This window comes from Mugil cephalus, chromosome 11 (assembly GCF_022458985.1).
Source record: "Mugil cephalus isolate CIBA_MC_2020 chromosome 11, CIBA_Mcephalus_1.1, whole genome shotgun sequence".
Lineage (NCBI taxonomy): Eukaryota > Metazoa > Chordata > Actinopteri > Mugiliformes > Mugilidae > Mugil > Mugil cephalus.
This window is the reverse complement of record NC_061780.1, coordinates 12,838,634-12,861,680: the sequence shown is the minus strand read 5'-3', so window position 1 is coordinate 12,861,680 and position 23,047 is coordinate 12,838,634. Positions and strand designations below refer to the sequence as shown.

Here is a 23,047-nt window from a genome sequence, read left to right as displayed (position 1 = left end):
CAAGCAGAGAAAAGTGTGTTCGTTTCAATCGAATATGTCTCAGTGTTGCACTTCAAGGACCAGACCGCGTGGATTCCCGTCGCAGCAAATTCGGCAATCAATTCTCGGAGGGAGAAATTCGTGGCGGCTCGTGATAGGAGCCCGGGCGAATGTGCAGAGTAGTGGGGACTTTCACAATCAACATTATTCAATATTAACGTGGACGCTGTGTCAGCAATTTAAATAGCGACCGCTGGAACTCGGGCTAACTCCTGATTTGGCACGTCGGGTCTTTACATTTCCATATATCTTACTTTATTAAGGCGGGACAAGCCTTATTTTAGACTCGGGGAGGACTACAGTTGCCGCTATGCGGAGCCAGAAGTGCAGATGATTAACTGTAGACCTGTGGGATCATTGGCTAATAATCTCTAAAAGCACACCTTTTCCCTCCCAATTACCGTCTCATTTAAGGGTCAGTCCTCTGCTTGGTGTGCGTAATTAAGTGGCTAATTGAATTGCATCCGCCTTTAATTAAATACTTCACACTCAGATAGGTTCTGCAGATGAGAGTTGTTTGGTCCCTCTGGCGCGCCATAAGGGAGGGAAAACAATGCGGCGTCGGCTGCCGGTCCAGACTCTTCCCCGAACAAGCGTGACCTTTTCAAAAAGTTCAGCGACTACAGAAACTGATCACTGAGCTGTTCCAAAAACAAAACATTAAGGGGGAGAACAACGCGGGAGATGCGGTGTGACTGTGTGCATAATGAGGCATGTTTTTGTACTGAGTACTTCTCGGGAGATGTTTACCCTTTCTTAATGATGATGATGACGGCACCCAGCAGGAGGATGAGGACCACCAGACCTCCGGCGCACACTCCGAGAATCAGCCCCATTTCCTCCGAGTGCTGGGACACCTCCAGAGCCTTGCGGTGATCTTTGCAAGCCGCTAAAAGCAGGGGCACAGATTGAAAAGGCAGATCGGACACGTAGAATTTTAAGGAGGAAATGTTTCGTAATAATGCCTAAAACAAAACGGTTGAGAGACTAACAATAAAAGGAATTTGCAGATTTAAAGGAGTTTTCTTTTTCTTTTGTTTCTTATTCTAGGTGGTGGTCCACTCATGCGACTCAAGAGGCCTTTCCAAATAGGCTGAACACAAATGAAAATGTCTTTCCAAACCCTACAGCCCACAGACATGTCTGTGAAGGTTCTCAAAGTATAAGTGGTGACAAATCTTCTTTTTTTTTTTTTGGATAAACCACAGACGTATAGAACATAATGGCAGCTTGCACAGAACGACTCTGACAGACTGAGACGGTCACGTCGAATGGCTATAACGAGAGAGACCGTTTCCCGGGAAAATAACCTGATTTCTGGGAGCTGATGCAGAAGGAGACGTGTTCGCAAGCCTTCGACGTATTGTCCATCTTTTATCTTTACAGTGATGTGGTAATTACAAACTTTGCAAGTGAGATTTAACATCTTCACGGTGCGGCGCATACTAAACCTCTGAGGTGCACGCCTAATCATTGTCATCCACGCAGCCCTAGAGTATAATCTCAAGGTGCCCCGACGTCTGTGAGCTACCGGAAAGGTCGTTATCATAATAGCGGGTTATTCATTTCTCTGGCATAAAGCTTCATACTTATGTAAATGGTGCTGAGCAGTGGGCCTTTCTTTGCCTTGTTCTAGGGGCCCACTGATCTACTTTTTTTTTTTTTTTGTCTCTGTGCGTGTCAGCTTGTCCTCCAGGCCTTGACAGGCCTAAAACCAGCCCTTCTGAGCCTATTGGAACAGCACAAACTATCTGGAGAGCGGGAGAAAGTCAGAGCAGGCCTGGGGTTAGAGCTCCATCTCTAAGGCTGCTGGGGAAATATCAGATCTGGGGCAGGGGAAATGAAAACAGAGCCATGTTTTAGCCCCACCATCTACAGCCACAGGCGCTTTATGGCTGCTTAATAACCGCAGTCCCAAATAAAGATGAAAGTAGTACAATATCACTCAATTTCTGGGGATTTTTTAATCAGTGCCTGGCATATCTGAATGGACGAAGTAAGTCACTGGCTGGATGTTACATGGAACTGCTCCTTCCAAAAAGGTCTTTGCGTTGCTATCCACATATATACACACTGTATATTCCCATCTTCTATAACCTCTTGTCCTTAGGGGGGACTGGAGTCTGTCCCAGCTGTCATCGGGTGAGAGGCTATACTGTATATATCAAAATAAAATACAAAATAAGTATGCGAAAACGTGGCATTTCTTTGGTTTGAGACAGCGAACCTGACAGGTATACTTTGCGGCAGTTGTGGCAGAAGCTTTAGTCAGACAGTGAATCAAAGATGATTTTTTTGTTTTTTTTGTTTTTTCCTGTGGTTTCTGTTCACACACAGTGACACGCTATCATCCAAGGCTGCCTTTGTGTCTGGGAGCTACTGTAACCGAAAATATTCAGCCTGTCGGGAGGTGCTCCATTAAAAAAAAAAAAAAAAAAAAAAAAAAACTCAGTCACAAACTCAGCGCTCGTTGTGTATTTTATGCTGCGACTTCATTTGGAATTACATTCAGGTGAAATACAGAGGTTCCTTGCGCTAGCTAAAAATGTAGATGAGGTGGCGAAAAATCAATTTCAGTTCCTCTGACGTTTCAGACTGATAAGGCGGTTTTGCCACATTTAGCCTCGAAATTTCTATTAAGCCAAACACGAGAATGAAATAGATTTCCACATGAATCCATGCACCTGCCAGCTGCCCGATGGTGGAAATTGGCACTTAGAGGAGAAATAGAAGTCTATTGTTGTGTTGAGCCTGCCAGAGGATCCTTAATTAAACTGTCACCTGGAAGTTGAAATGTAATCTCCAGCTTTGTTATCCAAGCCAGAATCATTTGCCTCCACTTTGCTTGTGATGGGCTGCTTGATAATAACGGCTTACGACCCGATGATGCAGAGACTATGTTAATGGTAGAGGGATCGTGGAGATCACAAACAGCAACACAAAAATCCTCTGACTTGTTGCATCTTGAAATTGGAAATCGCCCCCATTTTTTTCCCCATTCCATTTTTTGATTTTTTTTTTCAGTTACATCATTTCATACATTTTCAGTGCATGAGGTGTGGATGTAATCCTAGCAGGTTTTTTTTTTTAAATCATTACTTTCTATTCTGCATTTTCTTTCTGTTATCTCTATTTTTTTTGATTTTGCTGTAAAAATAAAAGTTTTAAATTACATATTAAATGTTTTGACCAATGGGAATCCACTGTGCATTTTCATTTCTGTGCCGAGGCTCCAAGAAGAAAGGCAAGTGCAATGTCTGTTGCTCTGAGAAAGCATAATTAATCAATGCCAACCCAGGCTGTGCGGGGCAGATGGAGTGAGAAGCTAAGCCGAAATGGCTGGCCTTGCCTTTCGGCTTTATGCTTGAGGAGAGCCTCATCTCTTTCGTTATTCACTCACAAAAAGAGGCCTTCACCTAAAAAAGACACCCCGCCAAGTCAATTTACTTGCAAGGCTTCGCTTGCCGTTGCGCCGCTATGATAACTACAAATACATGACTTTTGTTCACCATGATCTGACAGTGTACTGTGGCAGAGGAGCTCTCCTGCCACCGGGACTTAGAGTCAATTTCTCTGCCCTTTTCATGTCCCTTTGAATCCAAAAAGCTGAGGTACAGAAGAGGAGGGGAGAGGGGAGGTGGGGGAGGGCAGGGTTTTCTCGTACAGATAGGCCAAGGTAGCTCCATCTGGAGGTTTTGATCTGGAGAACCCTTGTGGATGGCGCTGAGGTCAAAGCCCTCAGATGTAGCTGTCTGGTGGGCTGCTGATGAGAACAAAGAGACTGGCTTTGATATAGTGTGTCCCAGCATCTGGCCCCAAACAAACAGGATGAAAGCCTGACCTCTAATCCTTCCCTGCTTGTTGCCCTTTTCTCTGAGGCTTGCCGCTAAACATCCGGGACCGCTGGAGAAACTTTGTCCAGATCCGCACCTTTGTGCTTGAGAGAGAGTTCGAATAACGGTGCGTTACAGAGCAAACCTTACCATCTCAGTTACAGTCTTAATTTTTTGTCTTCTCTCGTCTAGGATTCAGAAAACTGCGCTTTCAAGGTCACCGTGTTTGTGGGAGAGAGTGGGAAATATTCAGGTTGATTTACCTTTGCGAGCAATCCGGATGCAGTTTATTCTGGACTCCTGAAAGATAAAGAAAACACGGACATCAGAGGGGAAGGTGTCGCTTTGCATTTTGCATAAAAGAGATGTGATAAAAGAAAAGAGAGAAATGTAAAAATACTGAGCTCAGGCAAACGCATGTACCTATATGAGGCTGAAAATATGACTGCAATAGATAAAAACACTGAATGCAAAAATGTGATGTGTATTATTAAAATGAGAATGATCAACTATGTACAAAATCATTTGGAGCAAAAGGACAAATGAGATCCTGCTGATGACATAAGAAAGAAAAAAAAACACCTGAAATCTGAGAACTGTGGTGAAGGGTGCGAGAGAGATTAGAGATTCTTGCTGAAGGAGAAAAGATGAAAGGTGAAAAGGAGAGAGCAAATTAAAAGGCGGGTTTCAGGCCAGTGCACCACAACGAAAAGGAATTAATTTTATTCAAATTTTAGCTGATGACATCTCTGCGTTATGAAAAGGACCTTTGTCAGGGCACACTAATGAGATCCAAGACTGTAATCCAATTCCATCCCGCCACCTCATGGAGGAGATGTATTATCAAATTAAGATTTACAGATGCTAATTCGGGCATTATGGGACAATTATGCAAATTTGCTCATTCGGAAATGAGCAAAAAGCGCTTTCCTCAAACTCCAGTTAAATTGCCTCTTTTTATTTATTTATTTTTTTCCCATTTCTCACCGTCACTAAAACAATTTCTTAACTCGACGGTTTGATCTGAAAATGCAGAAACAAACTGTACGCAAACATGTTGCCTGTCAGTCAGGCAGCATGACTGCAGAACATGCACGATCAGAAAAATGCATTTTATGAGGTGTCTTTTCTTGCAGTGGTGTTTATGTTTTCATTATGACCACTATAAATCAACATAAATCAACAAACAGAAGGGCAGTGTGTTGTGATTAATGTGGTGTCATTAATTTTATATAGCTGAAAATGTGACTTCTTATCTTATTTGAATCTTATTTGAAGCCTCTTTTGCGTACACTGTATGTGCATACTGTATGCGAACATTAAATTAAACTGCAGTTGGTGCCTTTTGTGTTTGTGAGCTGATAATCGGCTAAAAGTTAATGTATGTATGTAATAAGATATGTGATAAAAAAAATGTACATGTCAACATCATAACATGGGTTCTGTAACAATGCTAACATGCTAATGCTTAGCAGAAATATTGTTCACCGTGTTTGCCATGGTTATGCTAGCATGCTAACTAATAAGCAACAAAGTACAACTTAGACAGATATGAATGTCATATATTTCTAATTATCATCATAAAACAATGTATTAGAAATTATATCACAAAGACATATTATTGTAATTTCTCAAGTGGCAAAAGAGCTAGTGTGGAAACATTTTGAAAGTGCTAACTTGCTAATGCTTAGCAGCAACAATGTTTACCATGTCCACCATCTTAGTTTAGGATGTTGGCATGACAACGAACAAAGTGTAGCTGAGTCTGTTCCAGATGTCATATATTTTGCAGCTATTTGGTCACAAACCAAAGAATTACATGATATAACAACCGTTGAAATAAATGTTATTCGTACTTATCAGGTTGTGGTTGAATGGGAATAAAGCTGTATTCAAACCGAGACGGAGCATCAATGTGTGAAAGCTCTTCTCCACAGCAAAACAGAAATTGATCCCTAGTGCTACTGATTATCTTCCCGTTTTAATTAATAATCATTAATCAAATTGTTTAAAAGTGCAGCCCTGCTTCATTTATACCCTAGCTGTCCCTGGAAGTGCTGAGTGGTAACTTTGGGCTTTCCAGCTGCTGATTCAATTACAGAAAAACATTTTCCTTAAAGAAAAAAAAAAAGAAAAGCTGATTAATTTGAACCTGAGCCTCTTTCATGGAGAAGGCATTTTAAATCATTCACGCATTCCATCTTTAGAGGGTTTGGCAAATTAAGGCCAACGCATTTACATCTATTTACTGCAAGCGACAAAAAAATAAATAAATAAATAAAACAGACTGTTTATGATGGATAGAAGCATATTCTGTGACATGCGCATCTAAATCATTGTGTACCAGCTCAGCATTAGAGTTAATTGGCAAGATCCAGATTGTGGGATACACATCAGATGCCTCTCGGTACAGTGGCAGTCAAGCCAGAGGGGCTGGAGGTTCCTGGCAGCTCTTATTACAAAACACAAATGCCAACATGCAACACGCAGCCCCGCTGTGTGTGTGTGTTTGTGCATGCGTGTCAGTGTGCGCGTTTGTTAAGTTGAAAGATCTAAGTGTAGATGTTAGAAATGGCGACGCTGCGGCCTGCAAAGCCGCAATCTGCAGCCACAGTCTTTCAAGTACCTCTTTGGATGGATCAATCAAAGCAATTACAGAGGCTTGACAGCCATCTCCAGATAATTAGCATGAGTAAATGCCAAATATTATGGGCCCCGTGTGCTGTTCAAACTATTTCCCACCACTGTCACTGTTGTAGAGAATTAGGTGCAGCGTCTCCCCTGCACAAAGGCAAACACAAACTTGAACAGACCGATTTAATGAGGTGCATAATTAAATGATGAAATAAGGAGGCTGTCGATTGCATTTTACATTTTTATAAATAATTCACTGTGCAGAAACCTTAAATGACTGCCGAATATGACACCACTTCCATATGGAGGAAACCTCAACAGTAAATGTGTTACTTTTCTGATGTTTTCAGGTGCAGTTTTTTTTTCCCGACTAAAATGAGTGGGCTTAAGGTAATTATGCTAGCCTCTTCTGCACACAATATCCACAACAAAAATATCCTCCAGTACATACGCTGAATGCATTCGTGCTTCTGTGCTAAATCTAATTTCGAATGCTAAAACTCTCTTCCCTGTCCTACATTTCTGTGACAGTGTGAGCACGGTGCTAAAATTTAAAAGACCTATAATGCAAATATGCCCACAGATCACGAGCAGGATGGTGCAAAACAGAACAAAAACATTTAGCATTTTCCTGCTACTCCCCTGGTCCTCACAGACCACACCAAAACATGAGCATCTGCTTCATGGTTTTAATAGACTGTTTTAATTAACGCTTGCTTATGACTGCTGTCAAACGACTGTGTGAGGTGAAAAATTATAACTCCGAAATGTTAATAATATCATTAACGGGGAAAGTGTCCCATTGTGTAATTAGTTGGTTTGTTGAGAGTCTAATTACTGCTATCTTATGCTTTTTAAAACTTATTTTCCGTTATGCATGTGACACTTTCTTCCCTCCGTTCGTGTTAGCTCGCGCCGTGCTTGTGTCTTTTGCCCGCCGCTCTGACATGTGTGGGTTACACTGCAACAAGCTGCTCTGCTGAAATCGTATTTCTGAAACAGTGACTTTTAGAAAGTGGGACTTTTTCGGCCCTGCAGCACCAACGCGAGGCTGGCGCCCAGATTTTAACACTGACTGCTACTGTAAGTCGAAGGAGGCAGCTTGGTTTGGAAGGCTGGGGACGGCGTTGGATATGTGATTTGGCACTGCGCTCCCTTCATTGTGGGTCATGGATGTTGGCCACCCGCCAGGCAAAACAAAACCTAATCCCATCCGCCAGTAAAGCCAGGCCTCCCCTATCTAATCCCGTTCTTAGTAGCCTAGTTGTGTGGAGTGCTCACACTGCAATACCTCTGTGTGTTTCTCCACTGAGTTGGAAAAAGATGCTTCTGGTGGAGTTGAGCCACTCAGCTCTGTTCACGGGACTTTATAGCACACAATGCAAATGAAAAAAAAAAACAGAGAGAGAGAGAAAGATACTGACAGGACTCAAAGAGACTCCAGTGATCCATCTTGCATGTATTTATTCCCACGCTATGATAATCACAGAATGCTGCGCTACCTGCGGCAACTTTTCTCAGCAACATTGCCAGACTGTGAATATTAAAGCAGCAGCTTTCCACCTCTGATCATCTGCACCTGTGCCCAATTATCCTTAAGTAATTGCCTCACCCAGGAAGCAGCTCTTCCTGTAATGGAATTTGGAAAGGTAAAGTGGCATCCTCTGGGCAGGGCTGGAGGTCTTTTTGAAGGAAACACAGCGGTGTGGAACAACATTCCATTTCTCAACTAGCGAAACTGACCAAGTTTAATTTTTTTTCAAAATCCAAAATCCAATCCGAAATGTAGTGATGTAAAAGCTTTCCATTTAGTCCTGTTTTACTCTGGCCACTAATCACAGGCTATTTTCAGACATAATCAACTGATTAAGTGCAGAGAGAAAGAGTGGAGGAGACAAGAACAAGAGGTAACGCGACAGAGAAGGACTGAATAAGACAGAAGAGAAGAAAAAGACAAATGAAGTACAATGTTTACTCTAACCCTAATTACTCTAATTCTAGCTAATCGCTGCTTTTCCAGCCATAAGTAATGTATTCGAGTAATTCCTGTTGCAGACATCTTTTGTTTGCAAAAGAATCAAAGCGATGGGACGGAAACATTGGTCATTTTCGAGCGGCTACAATGCTGGCTCAGTTTGTTTTCATCCGACAACGCCCGTCCCTGCATAATGCCTTTTCAAAGGTTGTCACAATGCCAACTGTCCTATAACATCAAACACAGCATTAGCACTGTAAATCCCGGCGCCCACTAGCACCACTTGTCACTGGCTCAGAGTTCCTCTGCAGCGAGATGATGAAGGGTTTGCCAGAGCTGCTACACCACAGCTGGCAGCTCGGAATCACTCACCCCTCTGAAGTTGCTCATTGCCTGGAAGTAGACGAGGTAGCTCTTGCGGGGGTCTAGCGGGCTGTTCCAGTAGCCGTTGTAAGTGTGGTTGTCGCCCACTGTGAAGGGACTGGCCTCTGGCAGACTACTGGGGGGCAGCTCGGCGGTGTAGTAGTGTGGGGTGCCCCGGGCCTGGGCCTCACCGTGCGACATGGGCAACGGGAAACACTCCTGAAGCCCCAGCTCCCTCTTCACCTTCTTCACAGTCTCCTCCTCAACCACCACCTGGTACGTGCTGGACACAGAATGGATATTTTAATAAGTCATCATAAAAAAAAGAAAAGAATATGTACATGAGAGGATCCCCTCACCTGACAGGTGCTCCTCTGCCTTGGGCCGGACGCAGCAGGACAGTAATTGTGCTCTCCGTCTCGCTCAGGGGGGACGGCATGTCTCCATAGTCAAAAGTGGGAGCTGCGGACGCGTAACAAAGTTTCCACGTCAGACATAATGAAGGCAAATGCACATCTCACCTTGGTGCCAGTGCTCATTTGTGATCCCGACTCCCTCCTGCATAAACATGCCATTCATTTGTCGGCGTGAAGGACCGATGATACACCCCTGTTCCCCGCACTCAGACCAATATTTGAATTTCCCTACTAGTTGTCTTGGCTACAGGTCCAATTAAAAAAAACACGGAAGAGAGGCCGAATTGAATGGGTCTCTCGTTTGAAAGGGCTTGGCAAAAGTCGCGCTCCTCCCCCGGAGATGTGGCGGCGCATTCCTCTTTCATATCAGCAGTCAATTAGCGAGGGGGAACGAGAGCAAACTATTCGCGGGGGAATCGATAATTATCATATTAAAAGGCAGTTTGCTAATGCCGCGGCAGAAAAGAGCCGGCGTCAATTAAGGTGAGGCATTAAGGAAAACTGGACGCGCATTTGTTGACATTAAAGGTCTGCGGAACTAAAAGAGGGCTTGACGCCCGCTGCCAGATAGTCCGTCTGAAGGATAATTGTGGCGGTGCGCGCATCTGAATGTGCTGCACGTGCGAACGAGGAAAGGTGTGTAGTAGGGTGCTCCCCGGCGGGTGCTGCTTGAAGACGCTGACAGTAGTGGCTGCTGAAGGTGTTCAGTGTTTGCTAGCTGTCAGCGCGCATTTGAGAGACGCTCAGTGCAAGTGAAAGTTCTGCACTGTGGGCCGGTGGAAGGGGTTGAGGATGATCTGGGAAGACTCTTGGACTCTATCGGCGGTCTGTCTTTGTGCCAGAATTCTGTCTGATGTACAGCCAGTAAGCTGCAATTGAACTAAATCTATAATTAAACGTACCCGGCGTCTCTGCACACAGATAGGGGCAGGGAGGGAGTCAGAGTACATGTGCGAGCGCGACAGGGTGGGAGTGGCCGTGCTGTGTGTTCCCGAGAGGTGTAATCCCATCCCGTAACAAGCACAAATGCATCATTAAAAGGAAAGAGAAACATGAAGGCGGAAAAAATTTCCATCACCGGTAATAAGCTCTGAGCCTCTCTCCGCGGTGTCATTTCGGTCCCAGGAATGTGCTGCATCTCTCTTTATACATAACACGCAGCAGTGTTCACCTCTGTGGTGTTTCTCTGCTTTCTACGAGTTAATTTATGGCTCCAGGACTGCGAGATGACAGCGTGCTTCAAGTGTGGAAAGGCAAATGGAAAATAGCTCTTGCACTCGGGGAGCAGCAGTTTTGGCTCAGCGAGGGGAGAAGATGCCGAGGTCAAAAGAAAGAAAACCTGCATCCTAATTATAGCACACAGTGGGTGAAGCCTCAGAGTTCTACCTGCATGCTGCATTGCTGATAGGCACTGATGGCAAAGAGAGAACACGGGAAGCTTCCGTTTCTGTTTGGCAGTGGTGCAGGTACCTGAGATGTTGGTGGTGATTTCGGTGAGGGCAGTCTGGCCGAAACCCTTCACCGTTCGGGCCCGGACGGAGATCAGGTAGGTCGTTCCAGGGTGGAGGTTGGAGAACATGTGGTAGGTCTCATTCTTGAGCTTGGAAACTGTTCTCCTCGGTCCCGGGACGTTGATTCCTGGATCAGACGACTCAATGCTCTGGTAACTGATCTGTGAGGGGAGGAAAAAAAAAAAAACTCAGGGTAGCATTGTAGCATTGTTGTGCTTTGTTACCGTAGCTGCTAACAAAATGTCAAGTGATTCACTTTGGAGCTTTTCACAGATCAGCAGAGGTCATTGACTACGTGCACGGGCGGCTCGGTCAAAAGCAGAGGTTTGCTACTCAAAATACAGTGCTCATGCGGGTTTTAGATGAATAGGACATAATTATCATTGTCACCGTAGCTTGGCTTAGAAGCAACCTGGAGTTTCATTCAATAGTTAATATTCTGACGAAGAAACACGCAGCAAAAAGCCAAAATCTGAGGACGGCACACGAAATGTTCGAGTGTTTCAATCAATACCGCTCAGTGTTTGTGAGTTAAATGGACTATTACTAAGACTGAAAAAGTGCTGCGCATGAGTGTCCTTTTATAAAAGTGAAATCTTTTCTAAAGTTTTTCCTCAAGAGGTGATTTGCCCGGCCTGTTCCTCATGAGAATTCCCACTTATATTCTTTGAAACAGCGGAGAGCTAAATGAGATGACCTTACTGCAATCAGACAAGGGTGAGCATATTAGGAAACACATTAGAGCTGGAGGAGAGCCACTTCATTGAGGGAGCGAACACACGCGCTCGCTGTGAACTGTATACGCTCGCACGTGTGCGTCACGCAAACGTATGCACGCGCGCATACGCTGAGGCCGCCACTCAAGGCAAGCCGGAAGCTTTTCTGATTATCATAAGAAGAGCTTAATGCCTGCTCACGCCTCCTTAGTGTAAAGATAGAATTATGAGCTAGTCCGGTGACTAAACTCGGATAGGCCGCTTTTGTTTCTGCTACAAAGGCAGACAAAAAACATGCCAGACGCTACACAGAGCGAGGCGCTGCGCTTTCAGGACGCCGTTGTGGTCGATAGGCTCAGGCAGGAGCGGTCAATGGTTCAATCTGAGGGAAACGGAGAGGATTTCTACTGCTCTGTATAAAGCTTTCTCTGCCAGATGAGGCAGATCAACACTACAAAAGCGAAAAAATCCTGCGCAGCCACTACTCCAAATGACAAAACAGAAATCCTGTTTAACAATATCCTTGACGCGGCATTGCAAGAGCCGGGGAAAGACGACTCAGGGTAGGTGGGCAGGCCTACTCGGGACATACAGTAAATACAAAATCATTATCCAGCTAAATGGAAGCCCTACGCCACAACAAACGCTATTGATTAATGCTGCCAGGCTGTATTTCAATAGGACAAGGAGGGTGCTAAGTCCCGACCACGTGAAACAAGGTCAGCAAGAGGGTCTCCAACCACTGCTGCTATTTTTATAATATAGGCACCGATCCACTAAAAGGTTCGGGTGGAAAAATAAAAATTACTGCAGCGGAGTGGTTTAGCGATGAAGCACAAACTGCATACGTGCTGTACCAGTCACAGTGACACTGATAACAGCTCACCAAGTAGGAGAGGGAAGTATTTTTGTGCACAAAAACTACCAAGAGAACAGGCACAGGCAAAATACCAAAACTGTATTATGTCGGGGGAGATTATCCTCACGCCGGCGTAAACACTGAGGGCACGGTGGAGCTGGACATGTTCGCTGCAGCACATTATAGTTCCGTTTCATTATTTCAGACCAGCATGAAATGGCATTATACACTAAATGAATATGCATCACGAGCATACGGCAACGATTTAATATCCAGCCACATGTGATGCCAGCAACCCGACAGAAGGGGCCAAAACCAGCAGTTGCTCCTTCTCAGATTCTCGCATAACACAGCACATCTTGGATGTTAACATTAATCATTAGTGCTTTACCACCTATGCTGCAGACGCGTTCCTTCCCCCCCAGACGCTGCGAAGCTGATGCCTTCCCTGGGAGAGCGAAGAATCTGGCAAGTAGCCATTTTTTATTTCTCTGGCAGAATTGCCTTCTCGTCTGCTCCCCGCTGCCGCCGATTTTTGGTGAATTACAGTTGTCTGCTGTCTGAGGTTATGGCTGGTTTGTTACTAACAAGGCGTTCTCCATTCGAAGTTGCAACATACTGTACAACCTCTGGTGGTTATCTATTCATTTCCCCATAGGTTATGGCTCCTTTCTCCGTGCCGTCGATGGATTTAAGAGAATTCAGTGTTTTATTTTTTATTCTTTATTTCAAAAAAGCCACAAAGATAAGCGTAAAAAACACAAAACTAATGGATTAAAAATTGGCTTTATGTGCAGTAACCTCAGCTGCAAAGCCAGGTAGCTTGTACCTTTTAACTTCAGCGAGTGCTTCCCTCAAGCACGGACCCGTGGGCAAAGGCTGGCATTAGCTAAATACACTGTGAGGGATTACAGTAATATAGAAATGTCGAGTAAAAAGACTGCCTTGCAGTTGTATGCCTCCACCAGAGGAATTTAAGAAAAGTAGTTTTGTTCCTGCGACATTCACTGCACAGTTTTCCCCATTGGCGACGAACATTTTACATCGCAATGCTACCACATCGGCAGTTTCAGCTACCTTTTTAGATTTTTTAAGCGACAGCACTCGGGCGTTTCAGCGGGCTCACCTCATACTGCGTGATGAGGCCGTTGGGCTCGACAGGCTCCTCCCATTTCAGGAAGATCATGTCATCCAGCGGGGTGAAGGTGAGCGACTCTGGCGCGATGCCCCCGGGAACTGTAAGAAATTATCAGAACAAACATTTGTCAGGGAAATTGAGGCGCTAATCCCGCGATGAGGCTCTCCTGTCAATATCACAGACGCGAATGTCACAGCGGCTCAGAACAACGCACCCGGCGAGACTCGCAGACGGACAGAAAGAGAGCAGCAGGCAGAGAACATCAGATAAGGACGCGGTTAATTTATGAACTGCTTAAATTATGGAGCCACGCCGCAGACAAGAGGATGAAAACAGGAAACTAAATATCGTTTTCTATCTTTCCTCAATCAAAGCTGAAACACATTGATGAATAAATCAGCTGCTGGCTGCTAAGTGTGCATCTGAGTGGCCTTGAGCGGCTGAACGTTCAACTATACACTAAGTTTTTGGGCCGTTCAGTGAAGTTGTGTGCGCAGTGTGCAGAGGAAGACATTTATGTGTGATTTAAGCGCAAGGCTAAAGCAAAAGCCAAACAGCTGAGTTGACTGTTATTTTAAAATTGACTTAGTCTGGCAGACAAAGTTGCTTATTAAGACTTTTGGAAAAGAGGGTATAATTGGGAGTATGCTATACGTATATAAATCCATCTTTATCAGAGCGGGAGAAAAAAAATATCTCACACTCCGACTTCCTCCCTCCGAGTTGATCTTTTCCCATCGCTGCTCTTTACATCTCTTTGTGAAAAACCTTGTTTGTTTTGATTTTTTTTTTTTTTTACACGGCAGAATTGATTTCTCCCTGAGACACCATGCAGACGATGTGATACGGCACAAAGGCATAATGGGAGATAAGAAATAAGCGCAAAATCCTATCTCAGGATTGCCAGAGTCTCAGATGTAACGTTTTCCCTTTTATGTTATTTTCATCTGAAAATGAAAAGGATCTTTTGTAATGCTGATTCAGCCCCAGTCAGATGGTCACCCTTCCCCGTATTAATGTGCTGGGAGGGAGCGGAGGTGTTAGAAGTGTTAACGTTTCGAAATATTGAGCAAATCCTCGTGTAGGAACGAAAAATATGATTGATACGTGGATGTGTGTATTTTAACCGCTAATGGCACCGAGGATTTACTTCAAATCACAACACGAGATAAAGTGTGAGGCTGAAGCTTTGTTTATAGGAAGTCTGCGTAGTCTCGGTTCTGACATTCACTGTGAGAACATTTAAACAACTTCAGCTCCTCTCCTGAATTTAACACATCGCGCTCTTTAAACAAAGAGCTAAGATCAGGAGAGTCACAACCATCTGTGAATAGAGAGCTGACAAAGTGGAATGAGGCGCATGAGGCTTTAAGTCATTTGGGCTTCTCTGCGTGATAAAAAAAAAATATATATATAACAGTGCACTGATCAGACATGACACTATGTCTGCCTCCAAAACAGCTGTGACTCATCAGAGACGGGACATGGACCTTCTGAGGGAGTCATGTGGTGTCTGGCAGCAGGATGTTATTAGTGCGGGTCTCTGGATCTTACGGGTTGAGGGGAGGAGCCTCAGTGGATCAACCCATTGATCAGTTCCCATTGATCAATTTGGGATCTGAGGAATGTTTTTTTTTGAGTTGTTCCTAAACCATTTTTGTGTGTGTGTGTTTGTCTGTGTCAGACTGCATCCTACTCGGATGGCTGCTCCCATTGTCATTGCTACGGGGCGGGGGTGAGTGGTCTGGTTTAGGTGGATGGTACATGTCTACGTAACATCCACATGAACGCCAGGCCCAAAGGTTTCCCAGCAGACCACTGTGGATCTTGTGACACAACTGTCACAAGATGGTCAATGTTAATTTACTTCTCCTGTCGGCGGTTTTAATGTTATGGCTGATCACTGCCTGTTTTCGGTGCGCGTTGCTGTGACCGTTATGCCAATATGCAGTGTCACATTAAATGGTCCGTGACAGAATGATAACAGGTGAAAAGTAACCTATAAGTAAGAAAGATGTTAATGTGTAAATACACACTTCATTAGCTGCTTCAACATTAGAGAGTGCACCTCCACGATATGAGACGTGTCACGCCTTTCACAAAAGTGTTAATGTTTTTTGTCATCTCAGAGCCTGTGTAAGGATATGTGTTCTTTTGTTAGTGAGCCTCCCTTGATATAAATGAGGTAGTAAAGATAATTATATTCAAAAGCACCACAAACTACATTTTATCTTCAACAGAACTGCTGCATCTGAATTAATATCCAGGTGTATCTGATAAATTGTGTAACTGCATATCAGGTGCTTATTATTTGGCCATTTACAATTTCCCAATTCCCCTCCACCACGCTGTCTCTTCTCCAATCCCCTCCGCGGACTTACTGTCCTCCTCGGTCTGGAAGGTGACCTCTCTGCCCTCTTTCTTCCCCTCCGGGTTGGCCAGCGACAGGCGGACGTGGATGCCGTGGTAGGGCGGCAGATCGCGGAGCGTGAAGCGCGAGGCGTTGTGCTCCACGGCCAGGCACTCGCGCACCGTGGTGTTGTGGCCCCCGCCTCCTCCCGCCGTGGTGTAGCGGTAGCACAGGGACACCGAGTAGGTGTGGCAGCGCGTCAGATTGAACGCCAGGTTCTCCCACTGCAGGGACAACTGCCGGGACTGGACGTCCACGGCTGAGAGGCCTCGCAGCGCTCGCATCGGCTCTAGGAGAGATGAGGGGGAAAAATTAGATGCGGGAACAAAAGCAGGAACATCTACTGTATATTTTTAAAGGCACAAGGGGGCGTTGGTTAATAATTAATCTGGACACACCAGCAACAACAATGTTACTGGTGTCCCAGGACTACCCTGGCAGTTTTTAAGTCACCATATTGCTCTACCACAACATAGAGGTCAGTTCGCTGCCAGCGCCACACACCCACATCCCCGATGGCAGAGCAGGAACTCATGCCAACTGCACTAATTAATCGGACAGGCTGCGGGTTGCTGTCACACTCCCACCAGTCCCCTCCTCCGTGCCACCGACCAAATTTACTATCCAGTAGTTAGACTCCTTTGGCCTGAGGTTTTAATGCGCGCACAAATAACGCCAGCGCCAACACAAGGGCATTCACTTCCGCTGGTCACTTTAACTGCTGGGTCATGGCGGTGGCCTCTCGCATATTTTTAGATGGCGGCCAGTTAATTCTGGTCACTGCTGGGTTAACCCCCCCCTCCACCCCGACTTTCTCTGACACACACTAAAAAAGAACAACAACTCCGTCTTTGATATCCCTGCCTCGAATGCGTTGGCTCGCTGAAAGATACAGAGAGCCTCTATCCGCCGAGGCACAGAACGGCCAGTGTGTCGGGAGGACGTCGGAAAGTGAAGAGAGGCCAAGTTAAGCCAAGGACATCCTCCATATCAAAGGGGCATTTATCGTGTGGGGCGGGGGGGGGCATTATTAACACAATCAATGCCTTTTTGTCGAGCAATATGCTGCATTAATGTATTGGATGACTTTATTCTTTTAATAGGGCATGTTGAGTAATGGGCCGGGGAGGCAGGGGATGACAGCGGAGATACGGGGTGCAGGGAGAGATCGGTGGAGTTTGAGGTTGCCGCCGAAGGTCTTCATTCTGTCAGTGACTCGCGCACACGCGGGGGGGGGGGGGGGGGGGGGGGTTGGTCTCGCCGCAGCACAGATTAGTGCGGGGAACTTAAATAAAGCAGGTAATGCATCACCGAGCAGGGGCTAATGCATTAGAACGAGAGTTATCTAAGAAAATGGATATGAAAGGCTTTGTGCTCGTGCAAGGACTCGCTAAGAGACATGATGCATTATGTGCACGCATTCGTGATGAAAAGAAATTATTTACGCAATGACTGTTCATATCTTTCCTCCGTCTATTTGTCTCCGCTTCCTCCCTTAAGAGATGCAACTTTCATATTCTCTGTTTCACAGGAACTTATCTCTGGCTAAGAAAGAACTCTTTAAATCCGATGACACTTCCAATCTACACTGAAGGCCTCCGCGTTCACCAGCTTTCTCTTTTAATTTGCCGTCTGGCATCTCAGGCTAGATGGAAATATGACCAAAGCATTGATCTGAACCTCATCCAGACTAATGTGACAGTAGATAAATGGGTGGGCAGAGTAATCGCGAAGCAGTAGACTGCCCGCCGTAAGAAATGTTAATCTTCCATTGTTCAGTGTGACTGAGGATTGTCCCGATGGTGCGGTTGATAGACTGCACGGTCCGAGGGCTAAATAAAGAGAGGCATTTAACTGCTGAGTTGATGAAAGAAGCACCAAAGAGGCCACAGTGTGCTCATTATGGGTTTTTTCCTCAAAGTGGACGTTTGTGCCAGCCCCGTCCCCCTCGCCTCGTCTTGTTTGTCTGTATGCCACGGGCACCCATTCTCTGGCACCCTGTGGCGTGAAAACTGCAGCCGTCCTGAAATGGCCAGAAGCCCAGAGCACCATGTTGATCCCTGGAGATTGGAAATTAGAGTGGATGTGACAGGTTCTGGTTTATTATCCCCCCTAAAACTGTGACATGGGGGCAGTAGCGGGACAGAGCTGTGCTGAGACTGTGTGGAGAGGATTTCGACGGAGTGTGTCAGATGGGTGAAACTTAATTCATCCAGGCATGCATGCCCATACCCACATAAATCCAAACATCTCAAATATATGCACATAGGAATATAGCGATATGATGAACAATGTGTCTTAGTGTGCCTAATTTTAGTGAGCCGGGGGTTGGCTCCCTTTAAGAAACCAGGAGCATCGTGGGCAGCAACTTTCCAGAAGGTTCAGTGACCCAACAGCAGGTGGAGGCCCATTAACATAGTTTGGGGACCACCTGCAGCACAAATGCTAGCCTCTCCTCCGTGATTTACTTGAGGGGCTTCAAGCTGCGCTAATGCACCGTGCTGATAATCACAGCAATGGCTCATCAGGCACACCTGGATGGCCATCAGTGCCAGGCGGAGACCGTGTTCACATTCACGGCCATTAGTTTTACAGCACTCGCACCAGGACAGCTCGAGGATGTGTGCGTGCGCGGGCGCACGCCGACCAGCCAGCCAGCCAGCCAGCCAGCCAGCGTGTTTGGAAAGGATGGAAATATTCAGCATGACCACGGAAGAGCGAGATTAGTCACGGTGGCAAGACACAGCTTCTGGGGAGGAAATTCACTTTGCTCCTAAATACAAAGAGAGTCCAAATATCCCTTCTGTTGCAGAGGATAATTAGCGCCTCGCTGAAACCGCCTCACCAAACCGGCCATCTATTTTCACGTGCTTAAACCTAATCAGTCCAACAGCAAGGTGGGGGATTCGGCAGTAGAACGCGGGGTCAAAGGGGGGCAGTGTAGACCAGATGGTTTGGAGGTTGGGACGGGAGGTGGGGGCTCTGGGAACCAGGTGGTCAATGGAGCCTCCTGGAGGGTCAGGAAGGTGAGAACCACCAGGTGGAGGAGGTTTACCGCACAGTGCTGTGGGTGTAACGGAGCGCTCTGAAGCGGTCTAAAGGTTGTGAACACTGATCAAGCCACTCAGGAGCCAATGAGAAGCAAAAAAATAAATAAAATAAAATAAAAATCAGTCACGCAAATCCTCACAGGAAATATTATAAGACACAAAGACGGGGATAAACTAATTTCACCCACGCCTCCTCCGTGCTGAACCAGTGCTTCATCTAAACGCCCCGTTTAACAGCTCAGCAAACACGGCAGTATTACTGCAACCACACATGGTTGAACAAGCTAATGTCACAGTGGTTGAAATGTAAATACATCATTAAAGGCTGAGTTCGGGTGACTTTCGCAAACACCGACACCGGCGACTGCGAAAGTAATTTCCCGTAGGTTGAGAATCCTCTTTCGCTTCACCTCTCGCACGTTCGCTCTCACTCTCACCGTTTCACTCTCTCGGCTCGAAAAAACCACCGCGCCACACTCCTCATCTTCTACTCGCTTTCAACCGTTTTCTTTTCTTTTTTTTTTATTGTGAATTTTTTGTCTCTGGAGTTGGGGAGGGCGTGGGGAGGGAGGAGGTCTGTGAGCTCACTCACGGTGCCTGATGAATGAGGGGTGTCTTTGGCTGCTGGGAGAGGAGAGTAGCTTTAATATGTCATTGGAGAGGAGGCCAGGGAGGCTCTACTGGAGCAGGGTAGGGCGATATGTGAGGGATGGTGTGTGGCAGGGAGAGACCGTTGGGCATAGGGAAGAGTGATGACTGTGGAAAACACGAATCCACAGACTGCCTTTGGGTAACACACGGCTCTCCATTTCCCGGGACTATGACACACACAATGCAGACGCGGGCGGTAATAATAACCGCCCGTGTGGATCTGCGTCGTCGCCACGGAAATCTTCATGCTATGCCTGTGATTTTTAAAAATAAGCACTGGTGTGGCTCGCTGGTATGCTGATCTTCTCGTGGGGCGCCCCGGCTTGTGTGCACACTGACAAGTGAGTGTGTGCGGACGGGAGCAGACACAACAAAACATTCAACAAAAAAAGAAAAAAAAAAAAGGAAAAAGGCTACAAGAGGGGGATAAACGCCGATTTGGGAATGATTAAATAGTTCAGGTCAGATCAGATTTAAGTGGTATGTTAGCTTTGAATGAGAGTGACCGAAAATTCATCTTATTCCTCGTCATACGAGCATAAATAAAACTTGATGAGTTTATAATCAGCCATTTTATAAACAAAGACTTGCCCAATAACATTCTTGTCTCGTTCAGCAGATACTAAAGAGGTCCGGCTAAGGCTAGCTTCCTGTTATCGTTCAAATAGTCATCAAAACAATTCTGCAACGCTGGCAGAAAGTCTCCCTCACGGCTCAAATGTGTCATTTCTCAGGAAATAAGTATAATCAGCGACCGACTCAGACCTCGCCTATCAGCTCCTCTCTGATTAAATTTTAGCTGATTACATAGACTCACAAATGGAAGACCCTGCAGAGTTACGGCTGTCGGGCATCGTTACAAAGCAGTGACACATCCAACAGGTATTATCTTAAACTAGATTAAATGCATAAGCCTGTAAAAAATTTAGGTTTTCCCCAAGCGGAGCTGTGATTCTGACAGAGAACAGTTTGCCGTGGAGATCCTGCTGCCCCATGTTTGTGGATTTCTTTGCTGTGTTTAACACGCTGTATTCCCTCAGGCTCTGCATACTGTGATCCCCCTTTTTAGAGCTACTTGTTGTATAATGGACCCTTTAGAGCAACATCCACTGTATGCCCAGACCAAAAAAATTTTTTTTGGAACAGAAAACAGCCGACTATCTCTCCAAACATGACTGCACAAGATTTAGAGCTTCAAATTGGCGTGGAAAAGACATTGAGCGGAAAGTCATTTGGTTACGTTTCGCAGCGTGCGTGTAAGAAGTGGGTGATGTGATACACGGCCCTGCCAATGGCGTCACGCTATTCGGTAGATCAACAGGAAGTGGGAATGCCCTTGGAACGCAGGAATGTGCCAGAAGTGCCTGTCAGTGGACGTGAGTGTAAACAACACAGGAATCAAACTCTTGTGTCATACGAGGAAGATTAGAGACTCTGTGATGCACAAATTGCATGTTGGTGAATAACAAAGAATGTAAACATCCAGTAACTCCCGAAGACTGTTGGCAAAAAACACACAATGCGGATGAAAGCACAGATGCAGCACCTGATGGATATTACTAATATCTGACGATTAACATAATTATGATCATTTGATTATAATTTGCCTTCTTGTTTACTGTCAAACATTTCATACATTCACCACTTCCATCCTTAAAAGTAAACACCCTCGAAAGAAAAACCTTTGTTGATGCAAATAGTAACATGTCACTAGGCCTGGTGTGCACTCACATAGAGTGGAGTTCGGTACATTGCAAAACAAATGCAACCCTTTACTGACAATCCAATTTATTATTATATTTTGTTAGTTTTGTTGATTTCGTCCGGGGGTCCATGACCTCTAGTGGGTCCGTGGAGGTACTGCAGGGGTGATCGCAAAATCTTTGGTTGATTAAACATTTTTTTTATATATATATCTTTTTAACTTTCCCCCACAATTTTAAATTTCATTAAATACACATTGACATGAATCTAAAATATTTTAGTAAAGGGATAAACGGAGGTAGAAGATGTTATCTTTCAGTCTGAAGTGCAGACTGAATCACAGGAGCTGTCTCAACAGCACATCGGTCCACACTAGACGTGTCAATCTAAGCCTCCTGTACACATTAGGCCCCGCCCCTATCGCTGCTGAACCAATCACAAGGTCGCACATTACACCTCGTGATTCTATATATGCAGATAAAGAAAATAATTGACAGTCTCAACTTTAACCATAACTAAATGTTTTGTCATTAGGAGGACTTGACAATATGCAGCCTTGTGATTGGCTCAGCAGTGATGGGGCGGGGCCTAATGTGTACAGGAGGCTTAGATTGAATTAAAAAAAATTAATGAAGTATGTATGTGCAATATTTGAATAGCTTAATATTGCAGGCAAAATTATAATAATTACGTTTATTTATAAATAGCACAAGTTTAATATAGAACACATATACTAGGTTGGGGGCCTCTACTTAGTCTCTCCATTAGTTTGGGGGACCTTGGCTTGAAAAAACGTTGAAGACCCCTGATTTAGGACATTTAAAAGCTCTTGACATACCAATTACAATGTTAAATACTCCCCAAGTTTATCAGTTTATTGTTTTTGAAAGAGTGTACTTGCATCATTATGCCATATTATCATTACATAAATAATTCTGACAATAATTTTGTTTATCGTCTATAATTTGTGGGACACAATATAACCCCACAAGCTTCATTTGAAGTTGCATTATCTAGCAGCTCACCTGCACACTTGGTCCTACTCACAAGAGGGGGCCCGGGAGGACCGGTTCCTCCCTCTCCAGGCCGAGTCAACAACACGCTGATGTGGTACTCTGTGTCTGGATCCAGGTGCCACAGCTTATAGGTGACCACGTTGACTCCGTGCACCTCTGACCACGGCGACTGGCTGGCGCGGTACTCAATCTCTTTCCTGATAATGGGGCCATCTCCCAGGATAGAGTTGGTGTTGAGCTGGATGATCAGGTAAGTGGAGCCGGCGCGCAGCAGCTGAGGCGGCGCGATGGGGGATGGAGGTACTTTCGTGGGGAAGGAAAAGCAGTGGGTTATTATTATTCTGCTCAAACACACATTTGTATTAGCCGAAGCATTTGCTGGTCTGATCGACTCGGAACTCCGCTGCACGGCCAGGGGAGGTAAAGTTGGGGTATTAATTTTACTAATCAGTTGTATGCAAACAGATTTCTCACTGTGTTAAAGCCCACTGAGTCTTAAATGAGTCCCTGGAGAAAGCAGGATGTGAGCGGGTCAAACTCTGTTCAAATAGCAGATTAGTCATACCTATTACCAAGGCATGCAGAGCCTTGAATACATTTTAGCAAATAAGTAAAGAAAAAAAAACGGCTGTGCATGTGCATGTGCATGCAAAGCATTGAATCTTTCATGTATTTGTACATCTTTGCATAGGATTGCCACTTCTGGTCACCATGATGAAAGAGTATGAGGTT

The 23,047-nt window shown here is 45.2% G+C and overlaps 1 protein-coding gene across 7 annotated transcripts in view; it reads right to left on the bottom strand.

Annotated features, from left to right (window-relative positions):
- ptprub (protein tyrosine phosphatase receptor type Ub) overlaps positions 1-23,047 on the bottom strand; it is a 160,571-nt gene that overhangs the window by 30,725 nt on the left and 106,799 nt on the right. For all 7 annotated transcript variants that reach the window (XM_047597752.1, XM_047597755.1, XM_047597756.1 and 4 more), the window contains exons 7-14: positions 22,325-22,618; positions 15,866-16,183; positions 13,473-13,582; positions 10,731-10,932; positions 9,204-9,306; positions 8,854-9,127; positions 4,136-4,172; positions 790-928 (exon numbers count right to left, since the gene is read on the bottom strand). In XM_047597752.1, coding sequence (XP_047453708.1) covers positions 790-928; positions 4,136-4,172; positions 8,854-9,127; positions 9,204-9,306; positions 10,731-10,932; positions 13,473-13,582; positions 15,866-16,183; positions 22,325-22,618 — 1,477 coding nt within the window. The remainder of the gene's footprint in view (positions 1-789; positions 929-4,135; positions 4,173-8,853; positions 9,128-9,203; positions 9,307-10,730; positions 10,933-13,472; positions 13,583-15,865; positions 16,184-22,324; positions 22,619-23,047) is intronic.